This window comes from Mangifera indica, chromosome 3, assembly GCF_011075055.1.
Source record: "Mangifera indica cultivar Alphonso chromosome 3, CATAS_Mindica_2.1, whole genome shotgun sequence".
Classification (NCBI taxonomy): Eukaryota; Viridiplantae; Streptophyta; class Magnoliopsida; order Sapindales; family Anacardiaceae; genus Mangifera; species Mangifera indica.
Window position 1 is genome coordinate 8770909 of NC_058139.1, and position 14616 is coordinate 8785524.

The 14616-nt window shown below is 35.8% G+C and overlaps 3 protein-coding genes and 1 long non-coding RNA gene across 4 annotated transcripts; 1 reads left to right on the plus strand and 3 right to left on the minus strand.

Annotated features, from left to right (window-relative positions):
• Positions 1–2348: 2348 nt before the first annotated feature.
• LOC123210549 (acetylglutamate kinase, chloroplastic) lies at positions 2349–3677 on the minus strand. The gene has a single exon (XM_044628975.1). It carries the CDS (start codon positions 3464–3466, stop codon positions 2432–2434), a length of 1035 nt encoding a protein of 344 aa, XP_044484910.1. The 5' UTR covers positions 3467–3677; the 3' UTR covers positions 2349–2431.
• A 3187-nt stretch (positions 3678–6864) lies between these two features.
• Positions 6865–7622, minus strand: LOC123212203 (auxin-responsive protein SAUR78-like). The gene has a single exon (XM_044631277.1). It carries the CDS (start codon positions 7510–7512, stop codon positions 7126–7128), a length of 387 nt encoding a protein of 128 aa, XP_044487212.1. The 5' UTR covers positions 7513–7622; the 3' UTR covers positions 6865–7125.
• A 2128-nt stretch (positions 7623–9750) lies between these two features.
• Positions 9751–11044, plus strand: LOC123212528 (17.4 kDa class III heat shock protein). Its single transcript, XM_044631696.1, has 3 exons — positions 9751–9873; positions 10263–10483; positions 10580–11044. Exons 2-3 carry the CDS (start codon positions 10274–10276, stop codon positions 10835–10837), a joined length of 468 nt encoding a protein of 155 aa, XP_044487631.1. The 5' UTR covers positions 9751–9873; positions 10263–10273; the 3' UTR covers positions 10838–11044.
• A 124-nt stretch (positions 11045–11168) lies between these two features.
• Positions 11169–12006, minus strand: LOC123212529. The gene is made up of 3 exons (XR_006501559.1): positions 11828–12006; positions 11456–11521; positions 11169–11337 (listed from the first exon to the last, which is right to left on the minus strand). It is a non-coding gene; the product is annotated as an uncharacterized LOC123212529 (long non-coding RNA).
• Positions 12007–14616: the final 2610 nt, after the last annotated feature.

Here is a 14616-nt window from a genome sequence, read left to right on the forward strand (position 1 = left end):
GCTAAGAGCAACAACAATCCCACAGTTTCAGAATGATTTGTATTAATTCAGAATGCTTCAATAAATGAAAACTGTTCTGCTACAGTGCTTAGTTCGTTTACATTAATTCTATTTTGACATGCAATCAAAACACAATACAAAAGTACAACACCAAGATCACTCTTCCGCAGCCATCCAAACCCCGAGAGGTTGGCCCCTTCCTTCTGCTCTCTTTCCTCTTAATTTCTTGCCCCCATTTTCCTTTCCTTCTCCCTTTTTATATCCTGCTCTCCATTGTTACTTTCCCGCTCTTGAGCTGCCACCTCAGCCTTAGGTGTTGTTATTGTACCTCTTGGCTTCTGATGCAAGATTGCTGCTTCCATTCTTAGCTGAGACTGATCTGCTAGTTCTGTTCCATCTTGCTGATCTCCCATGGCTTCATTTTGCTGGTCTTCAGTGGCTTCTCCTGAATTGCTGCTAACATTCCCTTTTCTGTTAGTTTTGTTCCTTACATAAACCCTCACCCTAACAGTATGAAGATCAAGTAATAAGCATGAAACAAAGAACTGACAATTTCACCAAAGAAGAGTGATAACAGTTTGGTTTGCTCAGTTCAAATTTAGCTTAGACTGAGTTGGAAATTAACTAATCTTTGCATGAAAATAACAATTACAACGTAAGTAAACGAGGGCAGAAGACACAATAATTTTTACATAATTCGGTTAAGTTCAATATAGTTAACATCCAAGAAACCAAATTTAGCAAACATAATCCACTAAACAATCAATTAATTGTCAATTACAAACTTGTAACACCCACAGGTATGACAATTATGTTATTCCATGTTTATCAAAGTTCTCAATCACCTCTTAAAAAGATAGGTTGACAAATGATATCAGAATTCAAGTAATATCTTTTCCTTGATTTCCCCACATACACTGCTTGAAGAAGATCCTCAGAACCCTTCTCATGAAGATCGTTTTCCCCATCATTACAGGTCACTATGCTGCTGCTACTACTCAGCGAAAGCTTGCTTACAGACGGGGGAGTCTCTTCTTAGTTGACCTGAGCTTTGCTAACTTGCCAACTTTGGTCATATTAAGAGAAGGAATAAGAGTAAAGAGAGATGATTAAGAAGGTTTATAGTATGAATTGAAAGAGAGAAAAATTTTCATATATATATATAAGTGGAGTTGTTATTTGTTTGGCCTTGATTTGGTAAGGGTTTTGGGGTATGCAGAAAATTTATGATTACTTAATTTGCTTTTTGTATAAGTTCAATTTCTCACCTATCTATTTTTTTAAAATTTCGATATCTCAAAACGGGTAATCATATATGGTCATTAGATTTATACATAATTTTCATTTCATGGATTGAGTTATCGAAAGTGCTTCAACTTCTCTAATGTGAAAAAAGTCAAATCAAAATTCTTGAGATATAGTCTTTATGTATTTTCACAACATGGAATATCTCATTAATTGAGTAAAAGGGAGATAATTTTTGAAAATGGAAAGGTAATTTATTTGACCAGATCAGTTATATAGTTAGGCTAACCCCAAAAGATGTTGGTTGGTAAAGAATCACTATTTTCCAAAACATTCAAGGCCTCAAGTTGAGAATCTTTTTAATTCATTCACATGTACTAATTGTATATTCAATTTTTTCATTAAATTTTATGGCTTTTTTGCTTTTACATGCCACCAACAAACCCCTTTCTTCATTGTGTTTTTGTGCACCAAGCCTGCCAAGGCTATGAAAAGCCCAGTCAATTCCAATTACTTTCTACCGAATCCACAAATGTTTGATGTTGAATTGATGGATCAGGCCCAAAACTAGCCAGTGCACTAACCAATGACAATGTGCATGCCAATACATTACCAACAAGACAGGCATCAATGAACCCAATAGTTTTTGTTCTTCAAATCTTGTTTCTGGTAAATCAAATATTCCCTAGGAGATATGTCTCCCTCCAAATCTCGAGTGTTATGTGGTAGGCTCATTGATGGGCATATGCTTTAGAAGAAACAGATTAAAACCATTTTAGATTTTGAAGATTAAGTCACGTGCAACCAAAGATTATAAGGAGCTAGCTCAAATGAAGCAGTTAGAAAAAAGCATATATGCCTGCAGATGAGACATATTATCAAACACATTCCTACCATAATCATAACCCAGGTTGCACCGTGTAGATTTCTTCAGAAAAAAAAAAAATTTATGTCTTCTACAATGGAACCTGATAAGTGAAATATCAAGAATTTTTATGATCTTCTTCTGTTGGAAGATATAATTCATTTTCTACAGCATCAACTCCAGTAGCTATCGTCATCCTCTCAGACAACACTCAAAAGGCCATCAAAACATTCAACCATAGAGAATCAAGAGAGCATTTTTTTATTTAATTTCTTTAAGTGTCCCATTGAAATGGGCAATATTACAGAAAACAAGAATAACTTAGCCAGTAATCATGGTTCCGGCGCCTTGATCAGTCAAAATCTCAAGAAGCAAAGAGTGTTCAACTCGTCCATCAATGATACTTGCCGTTTTAACGCCCTGAGCCAGTGACCTCACACAGCAATTCACTTTCGGAATCATTCCTCCGCCCACCGTCCCATTCTCAATCATTTTCTTCACCCCTTTTATATCTACCTCCTTCACTAAACTTCCCGGGTCCTCTTTGTTCTCCAGAATTCCCGCCACGTCTGTCAGCAGAATTAGCTTCTCAGCGCCCAAAGCTGCCGCCAATTCCCCCGCCACAGTGTCGGCATTGATGTTATACGACTGCCCCAGCTCGTCCGCCGCTACTGATGCAATCACTGGGATGTGCCCGTTCTTCACCAATGGTTCGATCACGGTTGGGTCCACCCGGGCCACTTCTCCGACGAAGCCTAATTGAGCGGCGTTCGGGCTGGGGCGGGCCATGAAGAGCCGGCCGTCCATGCCGGAGAGCCCGACGGCTGTGGCGCCGGCTTTGTTGATTTGGGAGACGAGGTTTTTGTTGACCTTGCCGACTAACACCATTGAGACGATTTCCATGGTGTTGGCGTCGGTGACACGGAGGCCATCACGAAAGAGCGGCTCGATTCCGAAGCGTTTGAGCCAGAAATTTATCTCCGGGCCGCCACCGTGGACAAGGACAGGACGGAGGCCGACGACAGAGAGAAGGACGATGTCTTTCACGAAGGAGGCCAGGAGATTCCCGCTTTGGTTGGGCTTCATGGCGGCGCCACCAAATTTGACGATTATGGTCTTTCCGCGGAATTTTTGAATGAAGGGAAGCGATTCAGAGAGAATGTCGACGCGGAACTCGGCTGGGGTAACGGCACTGACACTTGAAGATGAACTGAGACATATTGATTTTTTAATTTTGGGGTTGGTAGAAGGGAAGGCGAGAGTTGGAGTTTTAAGAGAGCTGGATTTTGAAGCAGAAGAGAATAATGGGTGTGAGAAGAGATCGACTTCAGGGGCTTTGAAAGCTCTAGCCGCCATTATCGAAGTAGCGCACTTAGTGTGAGACTGAAGCGTAGGTTTTAAAGAAGAAGAAACTATCCTTAACCCCCTTAGGTTTTTAGGTCGATATTTGAAGGTCCTGTAACTTTAAATGGATGGTTGTTCTTACCTATCTTATTGCACAGGCCATTCCCAATACAATCAGATTCCAGGCAATACAATAGAAGATGATATAGTTTGGTTCTCTGTAGGTCTTGTCTAGTTGTAGTTTGTTAGTGGTGGGCGTCTGTTGGATGATCGAATTTAAGTTATCTTCAAATCCTCTTTTGGGGTCGTTGCTTTCTTTGTTTATATATTTTTAATTAATTAAAACAAAAAAAAAAGAAAAAAACTCAGATCTATAGAAGTTGGATTGAAATCAGGGACGCACAAAGATTGACCCACAAAGAAATCGGCAAAAAGGCATCAGAAAAAACCTGCCAAGATAATTTGTGATCATGATTACAAAATGGGTAAAGCACCAGCTCCCACCTAATTTTTAGTTGGAATTCAAAATTACATTCTTAACAGTTAAAAAACTCAAATTCTCATTTATAACTCAATTTATATTAATTTTTTTAATTAAAAATAAAGATAAAATAATTATTTTATTTAATATAAATAATAAAATAACTATTTTACCTTTACTTTTAACTAAAAAAAGTTAATAGAAATTGAGTTATGAGTGAGAGTTTAAGTTTTTTAATTACTACGTATATAATTTTTAATTTTAACTAAAAATTGGGTGGGAACTAATCCTTTTCCCTTACAAAATTATGCTGGCAAATTGCTGAAGCATATTTTCTTTGATCACATATCAGAACAACTTGTTTTATCATAGAGTGACTTTTGATGCCTTCAAAATTCACAAATTATTTAACTAATTTTTATTTTATAAAATTTTTTGTAATTTTTTAAATTGTAATGGCTTGACGAGTTCAGTTACTGATCATAATTATCAGCAGAAAAAAGCTACATAACTTGTAGATTATATATTTTGGTTTTAATATTCCTAACATTTCCAAGTAATATGAAATATCACAATTACTTATAAAAAATTTGCAATACGATATAATAATTCAATCGTGCATTAGGGGTCAAATTAAAGGTCAGCAAATGCGGCCCTGTGCCCTCAAGGCCCGGTGCTATGGAGGGCTCAGGCCTTGTCTCCATATGGCTTCGCTGGTCGGATTCATATCATACCCTCATTTAAAAAATGGTTAATGCAGTGATTTTGTAATTTTTTTCTAGTTGACCTGTTAGACATGATCCCTAAGACAGATCACAAGGCTTATTATCCATGGGTTTGAGCCTCGGGGACTCAGTTTGGGCTTAGGGCAAGTCGCCTCCGTGGGCTCAGCCTGCCGGGGCTTGCTCCCCCTAGGCCCGAGCCTTGGAGACCAAACTTTTTTGCTCACCTTTAAGTCAAATTAGTCTGATTCAGTACAATAAGAACTTTGAACACTTTGATAAAAAATAAAAAAATAGTTTTTTTATTGAAACTCCTCAGAGAATTGTTGATTGGTACTTGATCCTACCGTAGATTGATGCCACATAATTAACATTAATTGGACTCTTGTAATCAACTTAGTGGCCACAACATGCTGCCCATAACAATTCCATTACCACATCATTATCACTCTAAGATGGCTAAAAAGATCTTTAATCAATCTCTAATTGGTCATTATAGACACCGATTGGTGACAACAATGACAGATGAGGCTTTAAATCTCCATTAGGCGTAAGATCAAGCAATTTAAGCAGGCTGATTGGAGTCGGAAGTGGTGGAAGAGTTAAGAGACTTGGAGGAGGGCTTCAAATGGTGACTCCTAGAGACTATGTGCCACTTAGTGTGGGGGTGAATGATGACACAAAGCGCTTCATTGTTCAAACAAAAGCACTTGGGGATGCTGATATCTTGGAGCTTCTTTATAAATCATATGAAGAATATGGCTTCTGTAATCAAGGAGTTCTGAGGATCCCATTTTAAAATTAAGGTAAACCATTTAAAAAACTATTTATATATCCAAATTATGTGCAACTTTTTTCTCATACTCTGGCCTGAAGTGAGATAAGCTTGTGATTGGCAGCCTTGATTGCACAAAGTCTTTAAAAGGATATGAACAACGATGCTTAAATGAGACTGCGGTTGGCAGGCAGTTGGTTGTCAAGTTAAAAAGACATTTTGGCAGACACTTGTGTACATAACTTTTTGAAAGATACTCAACCTTCAATTCTAACTTCGTCAGTAACCATTCTTTGAATTCTGCAAAACGGTTGCTGGATTTCATCTCTCTGTTCATGTTACCCCTTGGAGGCATTGTTGCCAATCAGGAGGCAAGCTACAAGACACAACAACACTGGTGTTGGCCCATTGTTATCGCAATTAGCACACTGATTTTAAGGTCTACCTTATGGGCAATTGACCTGTCACTGTAAAAAACAATTGCAATAAAACAGGGCCCAGGTGGGCCTTGGCTTGTAGCTTTACACCAGAAGACAACAAAACAGTACAGAGAGTCTACGTTCAATATTTACAACTGTACATGGCTCTCCAAAGAACAAAGCCTGGTTGATGTTGATGGTGTGTGACTATTTCGCAGCACTAGTGCCAGCTAGGTTTCCAATTTGTGCAAAAAATTAGAGAACAAGAAGCTTGAGATCAATCATGTAGCAATGCCAATTACTTCTTTCTAAAGGTAGAAGGCATAGCAATACTCCTCCATATGTGCAAAATGTGTATTGATTAGTACAATTGTTGAGTTATCAGTGTTTTTCACTATATTAAAATACTATTAGGGTTTTGATGAGACATTCCTATCAACACAAAAACATATATAATCAATTCTTATAATCACTGTATTAGATAAGTTAAAGAGTTTAATCTTAACATATGATTGGTGTGGCTGTTATAAAAGCATCCCTAATGTGCTATTACTAGTATAGCCCTCTGTTGGCAAGTTACTCAAATTATTCAATACTTAGACCCACATGACTATGATGCCTTCCTCTAGCATCCCCTTTGATTATTCCTAAAACAATTCATTACACAATGAAAGTCCATTTTGCCACTTCAGAAGTGCTTTCTGGTGCTAACCTAATGCCATTATGTAAAGCACTTCAAATTTGTATCAGTTACACCAAACTTTGGCTCTTCATGGAGCTATTCACTGATTCAATTATATAAAGAGTGCTTTTTGAATAAGCCTCCTTTTGTATCCATCTCGTTTATTGGAATTTGAAAACTTACAATCATAATATGTCCTATCCACCTTAATTAATGTAGACACGACATCAATTCTTTCATGATTTTATTTGAATATCTATCTTTTTAGTACAGATTAGATTACTAAAATATGCACTGATTAGTGAGATAAGATACTATTGACTGAATTCTCTTAAAGAAAAATTAATTGATTTCCATTAGAGATCACACTTGATAAATATGAGTACAATATTCCTAATCAAGTTCTTAATAGTAATTAACCAAGAAACATAGTTCATCCTGACCAGCTTCATGAACTTCTTCATCGATCATCATCAGCCGGGGGTGCAACAAGTGGGTTAATCCTCACCATCCAAATTTGCATGCCTAGAATTAATACTAACTACAACATTCATCATCCTCATTATAATGATTATAATAATAACAATAATAATCAGCAAGTATAGAACTCAGCAAGCTCCTGCATGGAACCTAACTGAGATTCACCACTCTCAAGCATCCACAACAAGTGCTCAAACAACACAACTTCACAAGACACCACAACTTCTCCATTTCTTTCATTAAGGCCCCCAGCACTTGACGACCTATCAATAAGCTCCTGAAAGAGGGGGTGAGAAATGGTATCAGAAGGTAAGTAATATCTTCTCCTTGACTTTCCAACATACACTGCCTGAAGATCCTCTGTACCCTTCCCATGTTGATGATCAGATTCCATGACGTCCGAGGCAGCTATGGCGCTGCTGCTGCGCGAAAGTTTGCCTAAAGATGGGAATCTCTTCATGGCTGACTTGAGCTTTGTTAGCCTGTCAACTTTTGCCATTGTTATGAGAGGAAAAAGAGAGATAATGAAGAGGGTTTTGAGAGTGAATTGAAAGAGAGGAGGAGGGTTCCTATATAAAATAAGAGGAAAGAAGAAGAAGAGTAGCTAGATTGCTATAGAAATGTAAGTTGAATGATATATAGGTCCACATGTTTGATATATACCAGCTATGATTGAGACATTTGAGGTTAGAAAACAAGTTGTTTTGGCTACATAAAAAAATTTATGGATACTTTGCTTTATTGTGAATTTACATTATTCTCCTTTCCAACCCTCATCATGTTTTTAGTTTCCTATTCCTTGTAAGAAACTTATGAAATTCTATATTTCTTCAGGTGAAACCTCATGGTAAGAGTGTTGCTGCTTTGTTGGCTATTGAATTTGTTAGCGTATGAATGGCTTCAAGAAAAGGTTTTGGTTGGTAACCAGCCACTGGTTCCCATGAAGTGAGCCAACTAGGGTTTTGTTTGGCATTTAAGAGAGAGTACAAAAAATGCTTCAATATAATGAGCATCTTCTTTATTCATGCGTTTCTACTTATTCTTCTTACTCCATTTTGTCACTACATGTTATGGCATTTTGTGCTTTTATTTTATGTTTTGGCAACCATTATTAACCTTTTTCTTGCATGTGTTCTTTGCATGGAGCCCCCGGAGAATCCATTAACAACCCACTAAAACTATTTCTTTTATGCCCAATTAATGCTTCTTAGACTTTGGTTGAATTGCTTTTTCCGTCATTTCCATTTATGCTTCTTTGGCCTCTTCATGACCCATGAAAAAATTATCATATAATAAAATTATGTATACTTATTTTGAGTACATAAATAAATATATATTTGATATGAGTTATTATATAATTAAATGATTTTAAATTAAAAATAAAATAATATTCAATCACATGATAACATATATAAATATATATTTATTTAAATATTTAAAATAGATACCCATAAGATTACTCGTTAATATAAGTTGGGTGGTTCAGGTCATGTGCATATCACAAAAAGAACCAATATTGTCAAACAGTGAATCATAATATAATTACAGAGACATGAACAAAATTGTACTTGGGTCAAAGTATTTGTGTGGTCCATTATATGGCACAAACCTATGGCTGGACCATCTAGAGGCTTAATAACTACAACTACTAGTGGTCCTTTTGTATCTAAATTTGTGTATCAAGGCAAGGCTAGTGAGATGGGCTAATTAACTTTAATTAATTACTACCTAATTAGCCATATATATTATAAATTGGAGGAGTTGTCAATTATTTTTAATTTGTATTAAAACTAGTAATAGAATTAGGTGAAACTAAAACTAGTAATTAACTCTACTAATCCCATTATTTTGCTTTAGTAATAGAATTAGTCTGTCTTATGATTTCCAAGGAACTTTCTCAATTTAAAAGATGCTTGCTTATTCAGCAAATAATTTTTGAAAAGTCTTGTGGTTAAGAAGGAACCAACTTAAATCATTGTAGATTTGGAAGATTTATATCATTTTTAATACTCTCTTAATTGTAATTAGTGAAGAGCATATATGCTCTTTGAGACCTTCAAAGGAAACACATTGTAAACATAGTGGTGACCCTAATGCTGCGTGAAATGAGATAAAAAACATGTTTTCTGTCCTTACGATGAGTAATAAAGTCAATTCTAGTCAACCACCAACATCCCATGTGGAATACTTATAATTAGACATGACAAAGGAGTTGAGTTCGCTTATAGAGACACAAATTGTAATACTCGAACTCTTTAAAATAATAAAAAGTTAGAAATTAAAAATTAAAAAAAAATGATTTTGAAGGTTGCCATTAAGAGCTCGGAAAGGCATGACTTATGTCATGCTAATGGGCTAACCCGACCTACTAGATTTGTCAATTAACGGACCTAGACAGAACAAGTTGTGCCAAAGTAGGCCTGGTAAGACCCAAAATTGCAGTCAACTTATCAATTAAGTCATTTTCATTTTGTTGGGCCTAATGTACCCAAAAACCCAACATGGAAGAGCCCATATCTGTATATGGCTAAAGATTTGGGTCAATTTATTAGCACATCAATATTGTGGGCTCTGATAGTTATCATGGCCCAATTTTTGTTATGGATACCCAAATCAAGGGGAGGATTCCACTGCATCCTGCAAAAATGCACGTGTAACTACCAGAGCACTCCACGAAGCTGACGATTATTCCAGATTTTTAATGCTTTAGACTGAATATTCTCGAAGTTTCACCTTCTCTACTTTTATATATTCACCGAAGCTTTCTAACCAACCGAACAGATCAGTAGCACATCTGCAGGGTAAAAAAGTCTTCGTTTTCTCGCATATTCCCTCACTTGTTTTCTCGCTCAAAGTCAAGGTAAGAATTGCCTGCGGATAGAAAATCTTTTCTTCTGTTTCAATTTAAATTGGTTGTTTTCTTCAAAAAATCGGAACTTTGGTTTATAGCAATCTAATAGTTTAACAATTTGATATCAAGCATCAAGCTTTCCCCTGAAACAAACTGAAAAATGATCTCTTTAAGTGCTTATTCTTGTCAAATATTCCCGGGAAACAAATAGAATGGTAGTTTTCTTTATTATTTTTAAACATTTTTAAAGTGTCACGCAAGTCTCGACGTTTCGCGGGAAACAAACAGAACAAATGTAATGTCTTATAGCACTTGAACAAAACTCTTTGCATGTTGAGGTTTTCCTTTTTGTTTTGTGAAACATGAAAAGTTAAGTAATTGAGTGAGTTGAAGTGCAGATCAGTTAAAAATGAGCAGAGTGGCTGATGGTGTAGCAGCGGCAGTGAACCATTTGTTAGGTTTTCCGGAAACAATGGAGAAATTGGTGTTCCATGCAGGGTCTAATTATGAGGCAAATGAGAACAAGGGAGTTAGTAGCATTCCTGTGGACATATTGGACTCTCCCAAGGAGTACATTTTCTACATGGATGTTCCTGGTCTCTCTAAATCCGACATTCAAGTAAGTTTTTGCTGAAATTATACACTCAGATTTTAAAGCCTTTTCAGTAAGAGCTAGCATGGCATTAATATTTAAGTTTTGTCGATCGAATTGCAGGTGACTGTCGAGGATGAGAACACACTGGTGATCCGAAGCAGTGGGAAGAGGAAGCGCGAAGATGGTGAAGAGGACGGCTGCAAGTACATCAGGCTTGAGAGGAAAATACCGCTAAAGGTGTTAAGAAAGTTTAGGTTGCCTGAAAATGCCAATGTGTCAGCCATCACAGCCAAATGTGAAAATGGTGTTTTGACCTTGGTTGTTGAGAAACTTCCTCCACCACCCAAGTCTAACACTGTTGAAGTTACCATTACTTGAAGAAGAGGAATAGATTTAAGAATTTGTGTAAAATGGGTTGTTCTTAATCTATGTCATCAAATACATCAAGTAGGGGTTTAGGGATTAGGCTTCTGTAACGCAGTTGTGTAACAGTGTAAGTTTGAATGGCTAGAGAAATCAGTGTAGTAAGCATTGGAGTGTTGAAAGATTGTTTTGCCATCATCTTTATTGGCAACTTGGACCAAATCATCGCAATCATAATCACCAACACCCCGATCAAGCAACGCGTCAGTCATCTCATCTTCTGTTCCTTCTTCTTGGGTTTTTGGGTCAGAATTCATTTTATTCACATAAAATGTGTGGAAGACTAGATCTGCTGAAGATTCATCATCAGAGTTGGCATCATCAATGCTTCCATTAACAGTTATGTCATCGTTTTCTTCTCTCCTTGAAGCAGCACTAGCTTCATTGTCAGTCTCTTCTAAAATATCTTAAAATGTTAAACATCTTCAACTGACTCATTCTGCAACACCAAATTCCTGATAGAAGTGGAAAAATTATTCATTAAATATCAATTGAATCTTCTCCAGTCGGTTAACAGAACTTAGAGCGGAGCACATATAAAATAAAATAGGCCTTACTACAAAGGGCGCCTACCTTTGAGAACTTAAGAGAGCAGGAAAGGCATCCACAAGCATATTGAGATGGTTGTTGAAGTGCCACCTAATTCATTCAATTGATGGCCTTTGTTAGATGGAGCACAACTAGAGAATTAAAATTCCCCTGTTAACGAAAAATCTAACCATAATGTTTCCAGGTTGCACAATACAACATGATAACACTGTATATCAACCAAGCAAACACCAACAGATTTGAAAAAGTGAAACGTAAATTAGCATATACTAACATAACATGGGCACGTAAGCAAAGGAAGAAACACGTATACATGATTCATTCCAGCACCACAGATGATAAGCAAAGACGTAAAAAAAAAAAAATTCATTCAGGCAACACAGAACAAAATTTTACCAAGAGACAAAAGCTAGGAGGGAGGCCTAGGCAATCGCTGAAGGAAAAGCCACCGAGCAAGAGCACAGACAAAAGCAATCTGTGCTCTTTCTCTGGCTTGCTTGTCAGCAGTGCATAAATGTTCTAAAGGAGAAACCAGTGTTCAGTTGGATATCATCATGTAATTACATCTACATATATACATTTTTTGGGATAAGAAACACAAATTTTAAAATATGGGAAAAGGTATCTACTTGGATCAGAAAACCGCAGAAGAGAAGAATTGTAAAACCATCCTTCAATGCCTTGGCTTTTTGTACAGGTAATACATGTCTAGACGCTTCCTCTAGTGCCAAAACAAAACGCTCATACCTATAATAATAATGTAAATCACATTAGAACTGGTCAGTGAAGTTTGTTTAATGGCATTATGTGGGCTGAAGTCAAGTAAATTCTTAGAATCTAATGAGTATCTTATATAAAATATTAAAATGTACAGAGAACAGCAGTTTAGTCACTGGAGATTGGAAACAAGAGGAGTTAAAATCTTGTCCATTAAAATTTTATCAAGAATCAATGTTTAATCAGCAATACTACGAGGATGGTTGTAAGGAAAAAAGAAACGAAGATAAAGCAGTTAACCATACCTTTGCTCCAGGCATTCCTCATAACACCAGAAAAGCAAAAGTGAATAACCATTTTTTTTTTTGGTCCCGGGGAGATTATTTAATTGCCGCTGTACAAGAGTGTTCAACTTAAGATCAGGTAATGAACTGTAAATGGAAATATGAATGGTAAATCAATGCACCACTAAAGCAGGTAACTCATTAATGTACAAAGTTGACACACAAAATGAAGTTGCTAAGCCAGTAAAACCCAAACTAACTATGAAGCACCTTTTCTTAGTAACTACTCCAAATGTTTTCGAACTCACACACTCACCATTTCAATAGTGAAACAATAACTGTTCACTTATTTCCATAGTAGGTGAACAAATTGATAAAAGCAGGGTGGGCGGGGGATACAGAGAGAGAGAGAGAGAAAAGGGAGATATTCTAACCTTGAAATTAAACAGTTCTTTTAATGCCACAAATCCTGTCAAAGCATGCCTCTTTCCCACTTTAGATGATACCATTCCTGCAACACATGAAAAGTTCCGTTACAGCCAACCCCTATATTCAAACCTCTTAACAACCTTCTAAACCACGCAGTAGTGACAAAACACTGTAACCTCCGGAAATTTGACGTGATAGCATTACCGAGTCAATATCAATACAGGAATTACAGGTCCCTCATATTGGAACCAAACTTATTTGACAATCAAATAAAAGCGGAATATTAATTAAAATAGAAAGTCCCGCCTAAATATTTTTTGACAGCAATTCATATGTTTTACTTTTTTAAGCAAATTATATTTTTTATTCCAAAAATACCCTCGTTTAATTTATCAATATTTACCATAGTATTTCACCGATTAATTGCTTACATTTTATTATACGTATTAAGATTAATTTATCTGTAATGAATAAAATTTATAAATTGAAAAACAGATATACTACAGATTAAATAAAATCTACAGATTGAAAATGTAAATCTATGAATAAAATTAAAAAACAGATTGAAAATTTATAGATTGAATAAAATCTATAAATTTTATAAAATCTATAAAATTTTAAAATAATTAAATTTATAATTAATTGTTATATATCGAAAATAATGGGTATATCAAAAGGGGTGCTAGAATTCTGAAAAGAGTGCAGGAATTTGGAAAGGGGTGCAGGTGCAAGAATAGGGTGTATGAAAATATAAAAGGATACGTGAAAATATAAACGAATGTATGAAAATATAAACGAGTGCGTAAAATATAAAAAGGGTGCGAGAATTATAAAAGAAGTGTGAGAATTATAAAAAGGGTGCGTGAAAATAATAAACACAAAACGGGTGTGTAAAAATACAAACGAGTGCGTAAAAATGTAAAGGGGTGCGTGAAAATATAAATAAGTGCGGAGAAATTATAAAAAAAGTGCGGGAGTTATAATATGTATTATAAAGGGGTGCGGGAGATCCCCCGCCCGCCGCACCCCTTTTGTTTCTCTTGCACCCTTTTTATATTTTACGCATATGTTTGTATTTTTACATATTCGTTTTGTATTTTCACGCACATCTTCACATTTTCACGCATCCGTTTATATTTTTATGCACCCTTTCACATTTTCACGCCCTCGTTTATATTTTCATGCATCCGTTTATATTTTCACGCACCCTTTTACATTTTCATGCATCCATTTGTATTTTCACATATCCGTTTGTATTTTTATTCACCCATTCCCGTACCCGTTTGTATTTTCTTATAAAATATATAAGAATCAATTATTTTATAAAAAATTAATTTGTTTTTCATCTTTAGATTTTATTCATTACAGAAAACTTAATCTTAATGCGTATCATCTGAAATGTAAGCAATTAATCAGTGAAAAACTACAGTAAACGTTGAGAAATTAAATAAAAGGTATTTTTGAAATGAAAAGTATAATTTGCTAAAAAAAAGTAAAATGTAAGAATTACCACCGAAAAAAGTTTACGTGGCAAACCAACTCCCTATTTTAATTAATTTCCCAATAAAAGCCATAAGCCTTGCATTCAACACAAATTTTCAACTTTCATTAAAATTTTAAGATATGAACTAGAAATCTTTAAAACACAACCCTTCCGTAAATTCTCATGTAATTTCTGTATCCTCCATGTTAGAAGCTTAAAAACCCGCATCCACAACTCCAATGACCAGAAATTAACTACTACATCCAGCAAAA